General features: G+C 43.8%; 1 protein-coding gene across 6 annotated transcripts in view; it reads left to right on the forward strand.

Moving 5' to 3' along the window:
* The window catches only part of LOC119821523 (nuclear body protein SP140-like), a 78,879-nt gene that overhangs the window by 22,668 nt on the left and 40,289 nt on the right, over window positions 1-15,922 (forward strand). For 4 of the 6 annotated variants that reach the window (XM_038340591.1, XM_038340594.1, XM_038340596.1 and 1 more), the window contains exons 8-13: window positions 5,453-5,518; window positions 7,427-7,507; window positions 9,202-9,306; window positions 10,872-11,014; window positions 12,726-12,773; window positions 14,953-14,994. In XM_038340591.1, coding sequence (XP_038196519.1) covers window positions 5,453-5,518; window positions 7,427-7,507; window positions 9,202-9,306; window positions 10,872-11,014; window positions 12,726-12,773; window positions 14,953-14,994 — 485 coding nt within the window. The remainder of the gene's footprint in view (window positions 1-5,452; window positions 5,519-7,426; window positions 7,508-9,201; window positions 9,307-10,871; window positions 11,015-12,725; window positions 12,774-14,952; window positions 14,995-15,922) is intronic. The other 2 variants (XM_038340592.1, XM_038340595.1) reach the window with 2 other exon arrangements.

Raw genomic sequence — 15,922 nt, forward strand, 5'->3', positions numbered from 1 at the left:
GAGGGAGCGGAGGTGATGTACCAATAGGGTAAGCAGGTAATCAGGGATGGTGTGAAGGTTTAGGTGAGAGGCCGAGAGTCAAAACCCACCACCCATACATGAGTTCAAAGGGTGAGATGGAAAGGGGTCTTTTGGGGAGGGCCCAGAGCCTGAAAAGAGCCAGAGGCAAAAACTTTACCCAATCAAGGTGAAGTTTCTACAACATCTTAACAAGAGTATTTTTAAAGGACCGGTTAGTTCATTCTACCTTCTCTGAGGTCTGAGGATGATATGGGATATGAAAATGCCAGGGGATGTTAAGAGCCTTAGATAAAGTCTGAGGGATCTAAGAGGTAAACTCTGGGCTGAACTGAAGAGAGGTTGGAATTCCAAACCGGGGATAATTTCCCAGAGAAGGACATCAGAAACTGTCTGGGCCCTTTTGTTAGTGGTGGGAAACACTTCAATCCATCCATTTTATCTACTAAAACTAAAAGATATTTAACCCCTCTGACTGTGGCCATCTGAATAAAATCAAGCTGCCAGTCAGTTCATGGAAGGGAGCCCCTGGCCTGGTGGGTGGGAAAAGGGAAGCTACATTATTTGAACTTGGGATCTGACTTTTGACAGATTTTACAAGAGGCAGTGATATTTTCTAAGAATTCTAAGTCTTTGGGGGGCGATTTGGAAGTGAGCCTTGACAAGGTGAGACAGAGCCTGGCTATTAGGATGAAAGAGCTGATGTAGGTAGGACAGAATTTGCAGAGTGTTAGTGGTGTCTCTGAAAATGTGGGTTGTACTATGTGAATCCACTGCAGTGATTGAAGTAAGTTTGGGCCCCGGAGTACTGCTGCCCAGACTGCTTGGTCAACTTGGTTATTTCCCTTAGAAATAATGGAGCTGTTGGTCTGATGAGACTGACAGTGAATAATTCCTATAGCTTTGGGAGGCCTTTAACAAGTTCTTAATAAAACCTGAGTTAGTTATGGATCCTTTTGTCATAAGAAGTCCACACTCTTTCCAGATAGCTGTGTGAGACAGGACGATATGAAACACATATTTGGAGGCTTGTGTAAACATTTAAAGATTGCCCCTGTGTCAACTGGAAGGCACTGGTGAGGGTTATTAATTCAGCCAGCTGGTTAGTGGTATGGGCAGAAGTGCCTGTGCCTCCACTACCCCAGTATCTGACACTATGGCATAGCCTGCTCTACGGGTCCTCTTGTATAAAAAGGTACCTGAGGCAATGTGCCTTCCTGTATGTGTGAGGGGTGGGGCAGTAGTTTTTCTGAGGTTTCTATGCAGGAATGAGATGGGGAATAGTCAGTATTAGGTTGAGGTAGGAGATTTGAGATAACAAGGGGTGAGCATCATTGGAAAGTGAGTGTGGCATCTTCCTCTAGTGCCACCTGGAGGGAAAGAGCTTGGGAAGGAGGTAACGTTTGTAAGCCTTTGTAATTTAAGAGATGGGACAGGTTGTAGTGGGAGAAGATAGTGATGGGTGACCCAAAGGTTAGTTTTTTTTGACTCATGATTAAGGAGCTCAGCAGCTGCTAAAGCACATTTGCAGGGTGCTCAGCCCCCAGTGGTAAGGTCTAGCTTCTTTGACAGGTATGCTATAGGTGCAAAGGGAGGTCCCAACTGATGCCCTAGGACCCCAAGGGCATATCCCTCCTTCTCTGTTACATAGAGGGAAAAAGGAAGAGTTGGGTCTGGGAGATGGAGAGTTGGGGTCTGGATAAGGGCCTGTTGAAACCTCTGGAAGGGTTTAGTAATGGGATTGGGGAGGGGCTCATTTGCAGAACGGAGAGCAGCATTGTATATGGGGTGGGCAAGGAGAGAAAAAGAGGGGATCCAGGAACACAAGAAGCCAGCTGTTTCCTAGGAACAATAAAATCTCCTCTTTTGTAGAAGGGACTGCAAGAGACTGGATTAGCTTTTTCCTCTCTAAGGTAATAGCTTTTTGGGTTGGGGTAATAGTTAATCCCAAGAATATGACCTGAGAGAAAGACAGTTGGACCTTAGAAGGTGAGAATCTATAGCCCTTTTTGGACAAGAAATTTGAAAGAGCGGAGATATTAGTTTGGCTGATCTCTAGGGACAGATTGCAAAGTAAACTCTCATCTACATACTGTATATAGAATTGGGGAGAGACAATGAGAGTAGATCAGAAGCTAAAGCTTGATCAGATAGATGTGGGCTGTCCCAAAATCCCTGGGCAGGACAGTTCAAGTGAGCTGTGTGGAGAGGTGAGTGTTAGGGTCAGTCCAGGTGAAGGCAAAGTTATCGTGAGGTTGAGAGGTGAGAGGAATAGAGAAAAAGTCATCTTTGAGATCCGGAACTGAAAAATGGGAGGTTCCTGGAGGAAAAGTGGAAAGAAGTGTGTAAGGGTTTAGGTACTACAGGATAAAGTGGGACCACTGCAAAACTAATGAGCCAGAAGTCTTGAACCAGGCGATAGGCTCTGTTAGACTTTTTAACAGCAAGTATAGGGGTGTTAAAAGAAGAAGAGGTGGGGTGAAGTAGCTTATTTCTTAGAAGGTCAGAGATGATAGGTTTAAGTCTCCTAAGGCTCTGGCTTGAGAGTGGGTACGTAGTTTGGGTAATGTACCTGGTAGGATCCTGTAATTGGATAACAATGGGGGAATGGTGTCTAGCGACAGAGGGGTTTTGGGTGTCTCAGACTTGGGGTTTAACCTGAGAGGCTGTTAGAGGAAAAGATAGGTTGAAGCTGGGAGGTTGGGAGGCTAGGAAAAGAAGGAGAGGAGCTACTGGCAAGCCTGGGGTGAGGTGAATGGGAGGAGCAAACGAAATAGAAGCTCCCACTTCAGCTAAAAAAATCTCTTCCCATAAGAGGTACAGGGCAGGTTGGCATGACTAAAAACGAATGAGTGAGAGGAATACCCTGAAAATGCAATTGTGTGGTGGGGTCTGATGAGGTAGGTAATGCTGTCCCCCTACCTAGGAAACTAGAAGGAGATGTAGGTACCCCAAACTCTCTCAGTACCAAGTATGTGGCTCTGGTGTCCAAGAGAAGGGAGATGGCCTAGCCTGATACTGTGATATTTACCCATGGCTCCCTATTACAGATGACAGTTGTGGTAGGGTCAAAGGAGCCTGGGCAGCCTCAGTCATCCATGGCCAGACTGAGAAGGTTGGTTTGGGAGTTGTCTGGGTCTGATGTCTCCATGCCATTATGTGCATGAGGACAATCGATCACCCAGTGTCCTTCCCTATGGCACTTCAGACACAGTCTTGTTGGACCAATATGAGGATTAGGGCATGCCCAGGCCCAATGCCCCGTTTTACCACATTTGAAACACGGGCCTGGTGGCTCTTGAGCCCCAGGGTGCAAGGGAGTGGCACAGGCAGGATGGTCAGTTGCCTAAGCCGGTCAAATGGCCTTGGCCAGCATTTGACATTTCTGTCTATGGTTCTTATCATGCCTTCCATGGTACACCTTAAAAGCCAGCCCTAAGACTTCTGCCTGTGGTATCAAGGGGCCTTTCCCCAAATACTTAAGTTTAGACCTAATGTTGAGGAAGCTCTGGGAAAATAAATGGGTCATGAGGAGCTGTTTGCCCTCTGGGGTCTCTGGATCTAAGTTAGTGTACTACAAGAGAGCCTTTGTGACGTGTTCTAAGAATGCAGATGGATTTTCATTTGTATCCTGAGCAATATCTAAGTGTTTATCATAGTTTACTGGCTTGAGGGAAGCCTTAAGAGATGCACCAGGCGGCAAGTCGTAGACCGGTCTCTAGCTAAAATACCACCTGGGGTGTTATAATCCCAGTGTGGAGCCCACTCAGGGACTGCCTTTGCCCCAGGGAGGTGTGCTGCATTCTGGTGAACCTTGTCTGCTCTCAAATTCGCCTGTGCTCCTCAGGAAGTAGGATATTAGTTAGGATCATAAAAATATCATGAAAGGTGACACTATAAGATTGGGTACTGTATTTAGTTGTTTTATGAAAGAAGTAGAATTAGATGTGTAAGAACACAGTTTTTGTTCTACGTGAGAGAGTTCTGAGAGTGAGAAAGGAAAGTGTGCCTTGACCATTCCACTCACACTGGCTATCTCTCACTACTGCTGCTGGCTTGGTTTGGTCAGGGTCGGGTTCCTTAGCAGCACGCGTACGTGTGAGAAGAGGGGTAAAAGTGAGTGCTAGAGTCCGGTGGCTGCTGCAGCATGTCACTGGAGAGGAGGAAGGGTCCGGAGGGGCTAACAGAGCTGTTGGTGGGGGAGAGAGAGAACTGGAGAGGTAGAAGTAGCTGTCTGCTGAGGTTGGAAAGGTGGGGGTTCATTAGCAGGGTCCAGAGTAGAAGCGGGGTGTTCCTCTGGTTTAGATGGCATAGTCAGGAACATGTGAGCAGGAGAACAGCTTGCAAGGACAAAGGGTTTAGAACTTAGAAAAAGACTTGTATATAATATAACTCTTTCCATCTGCCTGTGCGCCGACAAAAGTTTGAAAGCTCCCTCAGAATATCGGGATCTAAGATGCTGTTACTCGCCACTTTAGGTTATTATCTTATGTGTACTTAGGCATTTCTTAGTCCAAAGGTGGATAATCTAGGGAATCTGTGAGTAAGGCATGAGGAATTGAGGTTTTAGGGTCTCCAAAAGACATCCCAGGGAGGAAGGTGGACTGAGAGTTTTTGAGGGCTTATTTCCCATGGCTAAGAATGTGAAAAAGGCAAGGACCCAATGGCGATTAACCATGAACATCTTTGGGAGAAAGCGAGGGTTGAGGGCTAAGTCAAGGTCAATTTGATACGTGTCCGTACAAGAATTGAGGACTGAATAGGACCACTCCGAGTGGCCCGAGAGAGGACAACAGTCTGAGAGACGAGGACAGAATTCGAGTGGCGAGGAGTCAAATCTCAGTCCTTAGCCGTGGGGAATAACCAGAGATGAATGTCAGTGAAGGGCTCACCATAGCCTTGAAGGCAGTGGTAGGGGGCATTCCCCCCGTTTCTAGGAACACAATAGGGATGCCAGGAGTTCAACAGTTAAGTCCTGGGGTTCAGAGAAACAGTTAAGCTGACCAGAAGGGAAAAAAAAACTCACCGATCAAAGCCACTGGATACTTGATAATTCCTTATATCATGTTAATGAAGTCTGGTGCCTTCTCCCTCCCTTTTTGGAGTGAAGCATATAAGTGTGCAAAAAATAAATAAGTTTGGTATACACTGAATTTTCCTCCCGATGCGGTTCTGTGTTTCTACCTTTTATTTCTTTCATATCTCTGTTCCTTTTGCTCAATAATTCTAATCTTCATGCTTCTACCTTGGAATGTGTGAATCTCATTGAGGCTGGACCCCCATGAACCCTCATGTGACTAAACTGTTGTTAGAATTTTTCCTCATTTCTAGAATCTGAAGTTTGAAAATAGTACCTGAATATGGCTGACGTATAAGGCTTAGACAATTACATCTATATCTCTGAATAATTAATTTTATTATTTTTGTTTTGTAGGAAAAAAGCAAGGTCCCAACTTGTCAAGAGTAAAACAGAGAAGTCCTCAAACTATACAGCCAGAAAGTAAGCAAGAGCCGGACAGAGTTATAGCTGCTGAGTTTTTTAAGGTGTTGCCCGTTGCATGCTTGGAGGCCTGTGAGATTCTGATCCTTAATAGTGTGTGTGTGTGTGTGTGTGTATGTGAGTGAGTGTATGTATGTTGTACTCACACTGTGCATATGGGCACACATACTTGCACCTACAAGTATAGGCCTGAGGAGGCTGTTGAATGTCCTGCTCTCTCTCTCTCTCTCTCTCTCTCTCTCTCTCTCTCTCTCTCTCTTACTTTATTCCCTTGATGGTTGTCAGCCAGTAAACACCAGTGAGCTTCTTGTCTTCAGTCCCTTAACACTAGCATTATAGGTGCACATACATATTTTTTACGTGGATGCTGTTACCTGAACTCAGGTCCTTATGTTTGCACACTGGTTGCTCTTAGCCCCTGAGCAACCTCCACCCCCTCACAAAAAGGTTTATGTAGGTTGTGTTCCAAAGAAGGTTGAATGAAGCAAACAGATTGCAGGTATATATATGCAAATGTGTGTATGTGCCCCTCCTATCCATTCTCCTGCCTTGCTACTGGCTGTTAAGCTCTTTATTAGACCAATCAGGTGTTTTAGACAAGCAAAGCAACACAGCTTCACAGAGTTAAACAAATGCAACATAAAAGAATGCAATACATCTTTGAATCATTAAAACAAATGTTCCACAACATAAACTAATGCAACACATCTTAAAATAATATTCCACAGCATGAAACCTTTCATTTTCTTTATAAATTCAAGCCTTTTAATGTAACTATGTATCTGCCTAGAGAAGGGGATGTACTTAGAGATAGAAAAATAATTGACAGTCCATTTTCACAAATGTTCGTTGAAGGGCTGGTGAGATGCTCAGTGGTAAAGTGCTGGCTACACAAGTATGAGGCCATGAATTTTGATCCCTAGCACCCACATAAAAAACGACATGATTACACATCTGCAATCCTTCACTGCTGAATCCATCAGGTTTGCTGAACAGCAAGCTTAGCCAGCCAAACCGGTGAGTTCTGGTTTTGGTGTCAGATCTTGTCAACAGTTAAGATGGAGAGCCACTGAGGAAGACGCTCGACTTTGGTATCTGGCGTCCACATACATTCAGGCACACCCACACATGTACATACAAAGGAACACAACATGTACACATTTATATGCAAAAATGCATGCACTGGTTATATTTGGCTATTAGAAGTGATGTCCATATTTTTATTTGTGTTTAAAATATTGAACATGATCAACTTTTGTCAATAGAGGAGAGAGAGAGAGAGAGAGAGAGAGAGAGAGAGAGAGAGAGAGAGAGAGAGAGAATCAATCTTAGAAGGTTTTTGAACAAGCTAATCACAGAAGTATCTACAAGGTGATGTTTCCTACAATCTGATTCCTATAACTTGTACATATTTACAAACAGCACCCTACCATCTGATTTTAATAATGGTCTAAGGGATTCCTTCTTGATGGACAAGAGCTAAGTTTCTTTTTCTAAAAGATTACCAATTTTGCAACAGATCCGTGAAATAAGCTTTGGAGTCCCACTCAATATTAATTTCACCAAACTAAGAATCGTACACTCTTGACAATGACCCAGCTGTGGTCTTGGTTCATATGTACATTTTTTGTTTAGAAAGGAGAAACGGTGGTTTTGTCTATTTTTTGAATACATATTTTCAAAACCACATTTTCATTCAAGTCTCCGTGTAGACAGATTTCTTTCTAAAGTGTTAATACAACAGAATCCTTTGTAGGCTTTAACTTTTACCTGCTTGGACACCGCTCCTTGTCGTGAGCCCTTATCCACAGTGTGTGCAGAAAGTACTCTGACATAACAGAGAGGCTCCCTTGCTCCTTTCCATTTTCAGCTGTTGGCTCAATCTGCATTTGCCTGTGTCTCTCCTAGATGGCAGCAGAGTTGGTCGCCAGCCTGCTGTCGGGAGAAAGAAAACAAAAAAGAATCCAGGACGTTCTGCCAAGACCAGGGGTAAGATGGCCTCTGTGGGTCCTTCCCTTCACCCCTGAGTGCACACAGATTTTGTTAGGGTTTGAGGAAAGTCTAAAGTCTTAAAAATTTCTACTCAGGCTTATCTATCAATTTTGAGAGCAGCAAAATCTCAAAGCAAAGTTGTTTGGAGCAAGACTGTGAACTGTATTTATATCAGCAGTCTTATGTGTCCTAATTTCTTCCTTACCTTTGAGTTGAACCTGATTTTTATATAAATGCTTATCCTTTATACTGCTGTGGGAGCTCCTTCTGCTCCTTCAGCCAATAGCCTTTAAGAGAACAGACCACTTGGGCACCACACAGTGGTTATTAAAATGTCTAGACTTGGTGAAGTATAAGCAGAAAGCAAATGTACTCTCTCATAGTTCTTTTCCTCCTCCCTTTCGGTGAGTTCTTTCTTATCTTGAGCAGACCCTGTAACTTCCCAGTCCCTAGAGCTGTAATGGAGGATGGATGGCTGCAGGGATATGTCTTCCCAGTGGGCTATGGGTGTGGGCTGTCAGAAGGAGAGGGAGGAAGGAGGTTTTCTCAGGCATACTTTACCCTTCCAGAGTCCTGGAGACATCCTGGGTAAGAGGGAGAAGGAGACTCCCTTGGAAAGTTGTTCCTGAGTGGAAGCCCTTCTGTTGCTGGTGCTCCCACCATCTACAGAGAGGAAGCAAGAGCGTTAGTTTCCATGACAGCTTTGTGTAGCTGAATTAACCACGGAGACATTGCTTGTTTCCTCACTGTCTCTGAGAAACTAGGATCTTGATGATACAGCTAAAAGAAGACAGAGCACTGGGCCACTGTAATGCTGCCTCCATTCACCAGGAAGAGTGGAGACAATCTCTGCCATATGCAGGGTACAACACACCAGCAATTGCACATCAAGGTGGCCCGGAGTGGTGGGAGATACCTGGGTCCAAGCTTTCTCTTCTATGACTCCATGGACTTCGGCCTATCCCTTGGCTCTTCTTTCCTCAATTTCTCCATTACTAAAGAGGAGGGTGATTTTTGTCAACCATCCGATGTCTTGATCAGCTACTGCTCAAATAGTATCAGCATCACAGACAGTGCTCCCCTCCCGCATCACGGTCTCTGCACTGATGACAGGCAGGGCAAACATGCTTCTCATCTCCCAGAAATTTGTTTGAGGAATTTTCATCTCTATTTCTATAGACTTGCAGCTCTGTTCTACATAAGAGCTTTCAGATTATTCTAGAACTTTTTGGGGTTCTCCCTCAGTTACAGACAGAAAATGCTGTTGTGGGGGAGAGATGGAGCAGAGCAGACAGAAGAGGAATGATTCCACCCAACTCTGCTAGGCTGCCCATCATCTCCTCTCCCCGCTAGACCAGCTCAAATGGGGGAGATTAGAGGATCATCTCTGCCTACCATCGTTAGTACAATAGAACAGTCAGGCAGCCCTATTTCATGGCCATGTAGCAATCAGAGTGAGAATCAGGACAGTTTATGAAAGCCAAAAGTCTCCTGTAAAGCTTGTTCTTTTTAAAAATTAATTAGAAGTAAAATATTTGTCATTACGTATACAATATGCCACTTGCACAAAAGACATAGAAGTTAGAGAACTGAGGAGCAAAGTGTTCCTAGTGTTAAAGGAATGACCCCAAGAGAGAGGAGGGGACATGCACACCGGCAAAGAGACAGAAGAAGCAATCTTCTTTTTTCAGTTCCGAGAAGGTGCAGAAATAAAAATGCACGTTTCAGTGCTGAGCTGCTTCCTGTGACATGTGGTGATGCTAAGGGAACATTACACAAGGATAAATTCAAGCAAGGTAGGTATCGTGGTTTTTTCACAACTGCTAAATAAAAATATCACAAGCAATAATGGAATTACTTAAGGAACTGGAAGAGTTGGCTTGAAAACAAGAAGGATCCTAATGCTTGAAGAAACCATGCCTAGTAGATGCTCACAGTAACATGGATGGAGCCATGAGATGCCCAGAGAACCAGAGACACTTCCATCCAGAGATGGAAACTACTGCATATTTTCCTTCCAGTCAGACATAAATGGGGAGGGACCCTCAGCCTCTGCCTTCACATCCCTGTGTCAGTAGCACCAGGGCAGGGCACTTGTCATGGTGAGAGCATCACAGGATTGAGAATCAGAGAACCCAAGTTCCAGACTCAGCTTTGCCAAGAGAGGAGGTCTTTTTGTGTAGTGTGGGAGGGACTTTCTGGGCATGAAAATTTCTCATTTTTAAATAGAGGACAATAATATAAAGCCTGACCCATAGTATATTCATGAAGATTAACTTATATTATTGGTATAACATATTCTGGTTTGCAAAAAAAAAAGAAAAAAAACAGTCCCCCAAACCAAAACCCTCTATGATGGACTTCATCTCAGATTTCTTTTATTATGAGCCTGTGGATGGCAGTTGATATAAATACATTGTCACTATTTTTAACAGCTTTACTGAGTAATAATTCATATACTATATAATTCAGCACTTAGAGTCTATGATCAATGAGGGTTTCTTTTTTGGATACAGAAAAAAAAATTACCATGCAAACATATTTGTCCCCCTCTGTCTATTAGGAGTTGATACTCATTCCTATTTCCTTCTACTGAGCATTCACCCAGCTAATTCCTGAAATATAAATCTGCCTCCTTACACACTTCATACAAGTGACATGCCATAGCATATGTCACTTGTGACTGCCTGCTTTCACTTAGCATGATGACATCAAGCCTCATCTGTGTAGTTTATGCAATATATGTTTCAAATCACAAATAACGTCATATTCCATTGTATGACTATTTCACGTTTCCCTCATTTATTCGGTTTGCCTCATTCTATCTTGGGTTATAATGAATAATTATAATTATTATAATAATTATAACATAACAATTATAACAGGCCAAGCACCTGTTCGATAGTCTCATAAATTTGGGTAGACAATGATGCCACAGAACTCCCAAGTTGCAGAATCCAACTGCAGCCTTAGCTCTAAGATGAGGACCCCACCTCCACCTTGCCGGGGACCTCCTGGGACTGGTTGTTCTGCAGCCCGAGAGATCAACACCAGGTTGAAATCCATGTACCCTGTGCAGTCAGTTACTACCTTGTCCTTTTCTACATAACCCTGAAGCAGTTTTAAAAAGGTATCTGTTGGCAGCATTTGTCATTTTCTTCAGGCATGAAAATCAAAGAAACATGAAAGCCCTGTAGGGAACTCCAGGGCTGAGCTGGGACTCCTGAAGCCAGAGAGAAGGCCAACTCTATTGACTTTGAGCACACTTTGGGTGGCTCCAGTTCTAGTGTGGTGGGAGGGGCCATGAATCTGAGCTCCAGGGAAAAAGCAGGCTCATGATCAGTCTACTGCGGTCTTACAGGGATCTTCGTGAAGTCCATACAGAGTGAAGCTGGGGACTGGTACACACCCACTGAGTTTGAAAACTTGGGAGGCCATGAACGATCAAAGAACTGGAAATTGAGTGTGCGCTGCTACAATTTGCCCCTGAAAGTCCTGATCCAGGTATTGCAGTGGAGGGAGGAGGGGAAGATGCCTCTTCTTGCACTGTTTACAGATCAAATAGCTATGAGATCAAATAGCCTCATTTCTGGGGGTACACCTTGCTGGTGTTGACAAATGATAGATACAGAATCTCTAAGGATGAAATGGCAATTCTGGATTGGGATTCTTGCAGAGAAATTTCTTCATTGAAGCAAAAGGAGGAGTTGATGGCCAGACAAGTGAAAGAGAATCTAGAGAAAGGACCTGCAAGCAGCTGCACCAAAGGCAGTTGTCTGGATACAGTGGCTGAGTGATGTGGCATAAGCCATCAGTTCAGGATATTTGTGCAGGAACTTAATGCCACCCTAATGGCCTCAAATTTGAAACCTTGACAAGGAATTAGTGATGTCCCTGAGGTTAGAAATGGCAGATGAAATATATGATTATCATTGTCACCATTATTTGGTGTGAAGGGGCTGAATTCAGGGCTTCAAGTAAGCTAAAAAGACATCACCTCCCTGCCAACCTCAGCCTCTGGTTCTACTTTGCTTGCTGTGTTACTATGATAAACACTATGACCCAAAGCAACATGGAGAAGGAAAGAGTTTATTTGATTATAGGCAGCAGTCCATCATGGAAGGAAGGCAAGGCTAGAACACAAGGCAGAAATATGAAGGCAGGAACCGAAGCAGAAACTACAGAAGAACAGGCTTGCTCCTTAGCTCATGTTCAACTGCTTTTCTTATTCAGCTTAGGCCCACTTATAAGTGATGGCACCACCCACAGTGAGCTTGGATTTTCTGTATAATCCACAATGAATAAAATGCCCCCACAGACATGCCTAAAGGTTATCTGAGACAGACAATTCTTCAGCTGACAGTTGTTCTTCTTAAGCGTGTCAAGTTGACAAGCAAACTAACTAGGGCACATCTGCAATGCTGTTAGTAATAGACCGTCATAGACATGATTTCCTCATCTCCTTATCCTACAAGCTAGTTTTTATCCTAGAATTCTTTGCTTAAATATCTCACCCCTTCTTGACTGGGCCCTCACCTCCCAGAGACCCTTCTTAAACTGTTGGAGATTGGTTCTCTGTGCTGGTGGTTGTGGCATACTCTTTAAATCCAAGCACTTCTGAGGCAGAGGCAGCTGGATCCCTGAGTTCAAAGACAGTCTTGTGTACGTTGCGAGTAGGTTGCCAGAACTCCACAGAGAAACCCTGTCTAAAAGGAAGAGAGAGAGAGCGAGAGAGCGAGAGAGAGAGTGAGAGAGAGAGAGAGAGAGAGAGAGAAAGAGAAAGAGAAGGGGGAGGGGAGGAGAGAATATGTTTCTTCCACAAACTTTCTTTATCTCCCATAACCAAATTTCTGTCATGTGCCTCAGATTCATCAGAACATGTGACACCCTATATGCATGAAACATATATGTGTTGACTGACTAGTCCTGGTGTGGAACAAGTTAAATTGTGTCCGGTGGGAACAGAGAATGTGTAATTGTTGAACAAGGGATTGTGAGGGAAATTCTCAGCACTTGAGGAAGAGGGATATGAGGAGGTCTTTCCAGCTGCCATAGGCCAGCGTCTCTAAGTTGTATGTGATGAGAGGGGAATGGAGTCAGACAACATGGGTCTGAATGGAAGATCCAGGCAGAACTTCTGAAAGAAGGCTGGCAATTTCCAGCTCACACCGTTGAAATACAGATAACTACATGCTCGGATCCTTCTATCTTGCAGAGAAACTTTCTCCCCAAATTTCCACGAACTTATGGCAAGAGAAAAAAGGTAAGTTCTCATCATGTGGTTTTTCTCACAAAACTTCTTATTTTATGGTGTCTTGGTTGGTTTGTCATACTTAAAGTCAACTCTCCTTCCTTCCTCTACTATTTCTTTTCTTGTTTTCAGCCTGTGTCTTCACTCAGGCTGTGTGTAAGGCCAGGTCTTCCTTCAGTGTTGACTCCTTTGAGCTGGAGATGATAAAAAAAAAAATCACCAACATAGGCTTCAATGGGCCATAAAACACTCCACACTGGGCTTCATAGCTCACTGAGAATTTGAACATCAGGCCTGTGTATTGTTATTTGCATTATTGTCTGACTGGTTTGGACTTTGAACCACTGGGACATATCAATCACTTAGTTTCCTAGAAGGAAACTAACTCCTAACCTGGTCAATGACTACTTTAAAGTCCATATTCTCTACCTTCCTCTAAATTCTAAAAGTTTCTCTTGTTGAATCGCTCAAATGAGCTAGAATTGTCCAACCCACAGAACCATTTTTAGTCCTGGATGCAGTATTTCATAACAACAGGCACTTGCCTCTTCTTTTGAGCCTCAATTTGTAAGAACAGGATTCTCAGAGAAACAGAAGCCTTGATCCATTTCCACTTTCATAAGCCTGGTAGGGCTTCTTCACCTGCTCAGAGTCATGGGTTCTGGAATCTTCCTTGTCACTCTCGGTATCACAGGACAACTTCCCAGCTCTTCCAGGACCGTTTAAGCCTTCTAGTGGTGGCTGGTGTGTGTCAGACAGACTGTTATGGTTACCAGAACAATCGTTTCTCTATGCTAATATCTGCATTGAGACCCCTGGATTCTCTTTTCCTAAGCGAAACCATGTTTACTCATCTTTTAATGCACAATTGCTAACTATACACAGAAGACCCATGAACTGTACAGAAGACAGAAACAGTAGCCCCGAGGGACCTCAAATATTGTGTCAAAGTCACTGTCCACATTACAGAATAACAGTGTGACCTGGGAGACTCTAGAAGAGTGGACACTAAGAGTGTCCTTCTCAGGTGATTGTACCTCAGCTCCTGCTTGTTTCCAGCTCTCGGCCCTGGACTGGAGTTAAGGGCTGAGATGACCTGGGTCACAGAAGTCCATTTTCTCTTCTAAATGTCCAGCTGGTCTGGCTGCTCTTTGAGTTGTGAATAGAGGGTGGAAGGCCATTAAGAGAAAGAGCTGCAGCCCTGGGTGCCTTAGGTTCATTTGATTTTCAGGGCTATAGCCCTAGGAGAGCTACAGAAAGTGACAGATTTCCTCTCTAGCATCACCCAGACTCCTCTTTGAGCCTTATGTGTTCTGGGCTATGATTGGTCTATCACAGCTTCAGGCTCACTTCAGCTACTCTGGGGTGAGGTGCATGGCTGATACATCCTGGGTGGTCAAATTGAAGGAAAATGGCTGAGAGCCATTAATGTTGGAGGACTGGTAGAATTTTTCAAACCTGCCTGTAGAAACCAGATGCTGCCTCTTTGCCTGACTCCACAAAGGCTTCCTGAGGACCAAGAGCCAGGAGGTGGAACTTGCTTTGGGTCCAACAATAGTTTGACAACATCTCTTTCTCTGAAGAGATGCACAGGTCCATAAAAATCGGTATGGAAAAGAAGTAGATATATTTAAGAGAAAGTCCTAGACCGAATGAATTAAGCCAGTATTTTCAATCAAAGAATTCAAGAGTGAGTGCCCTCTATCAAGTGGGAGGGACCATGGGAACCCCCTAAGGTGTGTGAGACCATGGCTTCTAAAGGCTGAGGTGAGAGTGAAATTGAGAAATGCATGTGAGTGGTCACGATGAAAAACCCTTAGTGGGAGATTACGTGGTGGCCTTATGAGGCTGAAGTGGCTTCTTTGATTTTGCTGTTGGCATTAAGCTTTAATTAGTTAGATGGGAACTCTTGAGCTGTTCCTACCTAGTGGAATCTCAGTAATAATACTAATTTCAGCCAGGGATGATGGCACATGCTTGGAATCCCAGCACTCCGTGTTCCATATGTGGAAACACGAAGATCAGTAGTTCAAATCCAGCCTTGGTTGTACAGTGAGTCTAAGACCAGCCTTGGCTACCTGAGACCTATCTCAAAAATAACATCAATAATGCTGGTGGTGATAAAAACTAATTTAAACAACTATCATTTAAATCTTGCATTTAACATTGTTATTCAAATTTTCTCTTTCAGCAGAGAACACAGGATTTGTCTAGCGCCCCAGCTAATTCTCATGTAAGTACTGACTCTTGGCTACAGTCCCTGGTAAGTCCCAGCCTTCACCTTGGTGCATTGTCTGTGTTGTGGTCTCCTCTCCCCTGAAGGGGTCCCTGTCAGCTTGGGTGTACTACTCTGGGTGATGAACAAAGATTACCAGATTTGTTCCCCACCCAGGCAGGAGGAGCCAGTCTGGGTGTTTGGGCCAGAAGCTTCCTACCATGTGTTTCATCATGTGTTTTCATGTTCTCATCCTGCCATGTGTTCCACCACGTGTTCTCATGTTCTCATTTACACTAAAGGTGAGGGATGAAGATGGAGATCTAGATCTCTGGGGTCCCTGGGACAGAGCCTGGAGTGGCAGTGGGCATGGCTGGCTGTGGATGAAGGGTGAAGAGCAACTATGAGAGGAGACAGCATCTGTAAAAGGCAGTGTATGTAAAGAACACATCCCAGCATGCATCCCAAAGTGCATGCAGAGCTCAGGAGGAACAGGCCAGACTTCATGCATAAATGCTAGGTCTGGATCGTTCCACTTCGTATAGAAAGTTGCCTGCAGAGTAAGTTGGTCCTCATGCCTCATGAATTCCCTGGGGTTACTCTGAAGGGAGCCATCAGGGACCCATCTGGCTAGGATCAAAACCATTACCACTGAGCAATTCACAAGGAATTTTCCCTCGGTCACCTTGGATGGTTTTCAAGCATAGGTAAACCATTTATATTAATCAGGGTTCTCTAGAGTCACGGAACTTATAGAAGGAATCACTCTCTTCATATATATATACATATGTGTGTATGTGTATATATGTATATGTATGTATATGTGAATAAATTTCAAAAATATTTAATAAATTATATTAATAACTGTAATATATATAGAATTTATTGGAATGACTTAAGGGCTTCAATCCAACTAACCCAACCAAGGCTTGCTGTGAATGAAAAG

This window comes from Arvicola amphibius, chromosome 8 (genome assembly GCF_903992535.2).
Source record: "Arvicola amphibius chromosome 8, mArvAmp1.2, whole genome shotgun sequence".
Taxonomy (NCBI): Eukaryota; Metazoa; Chordata; class Mammalia; order Rodentia; family Cricetidae; genus Arvicola; species Arvicola amphibius.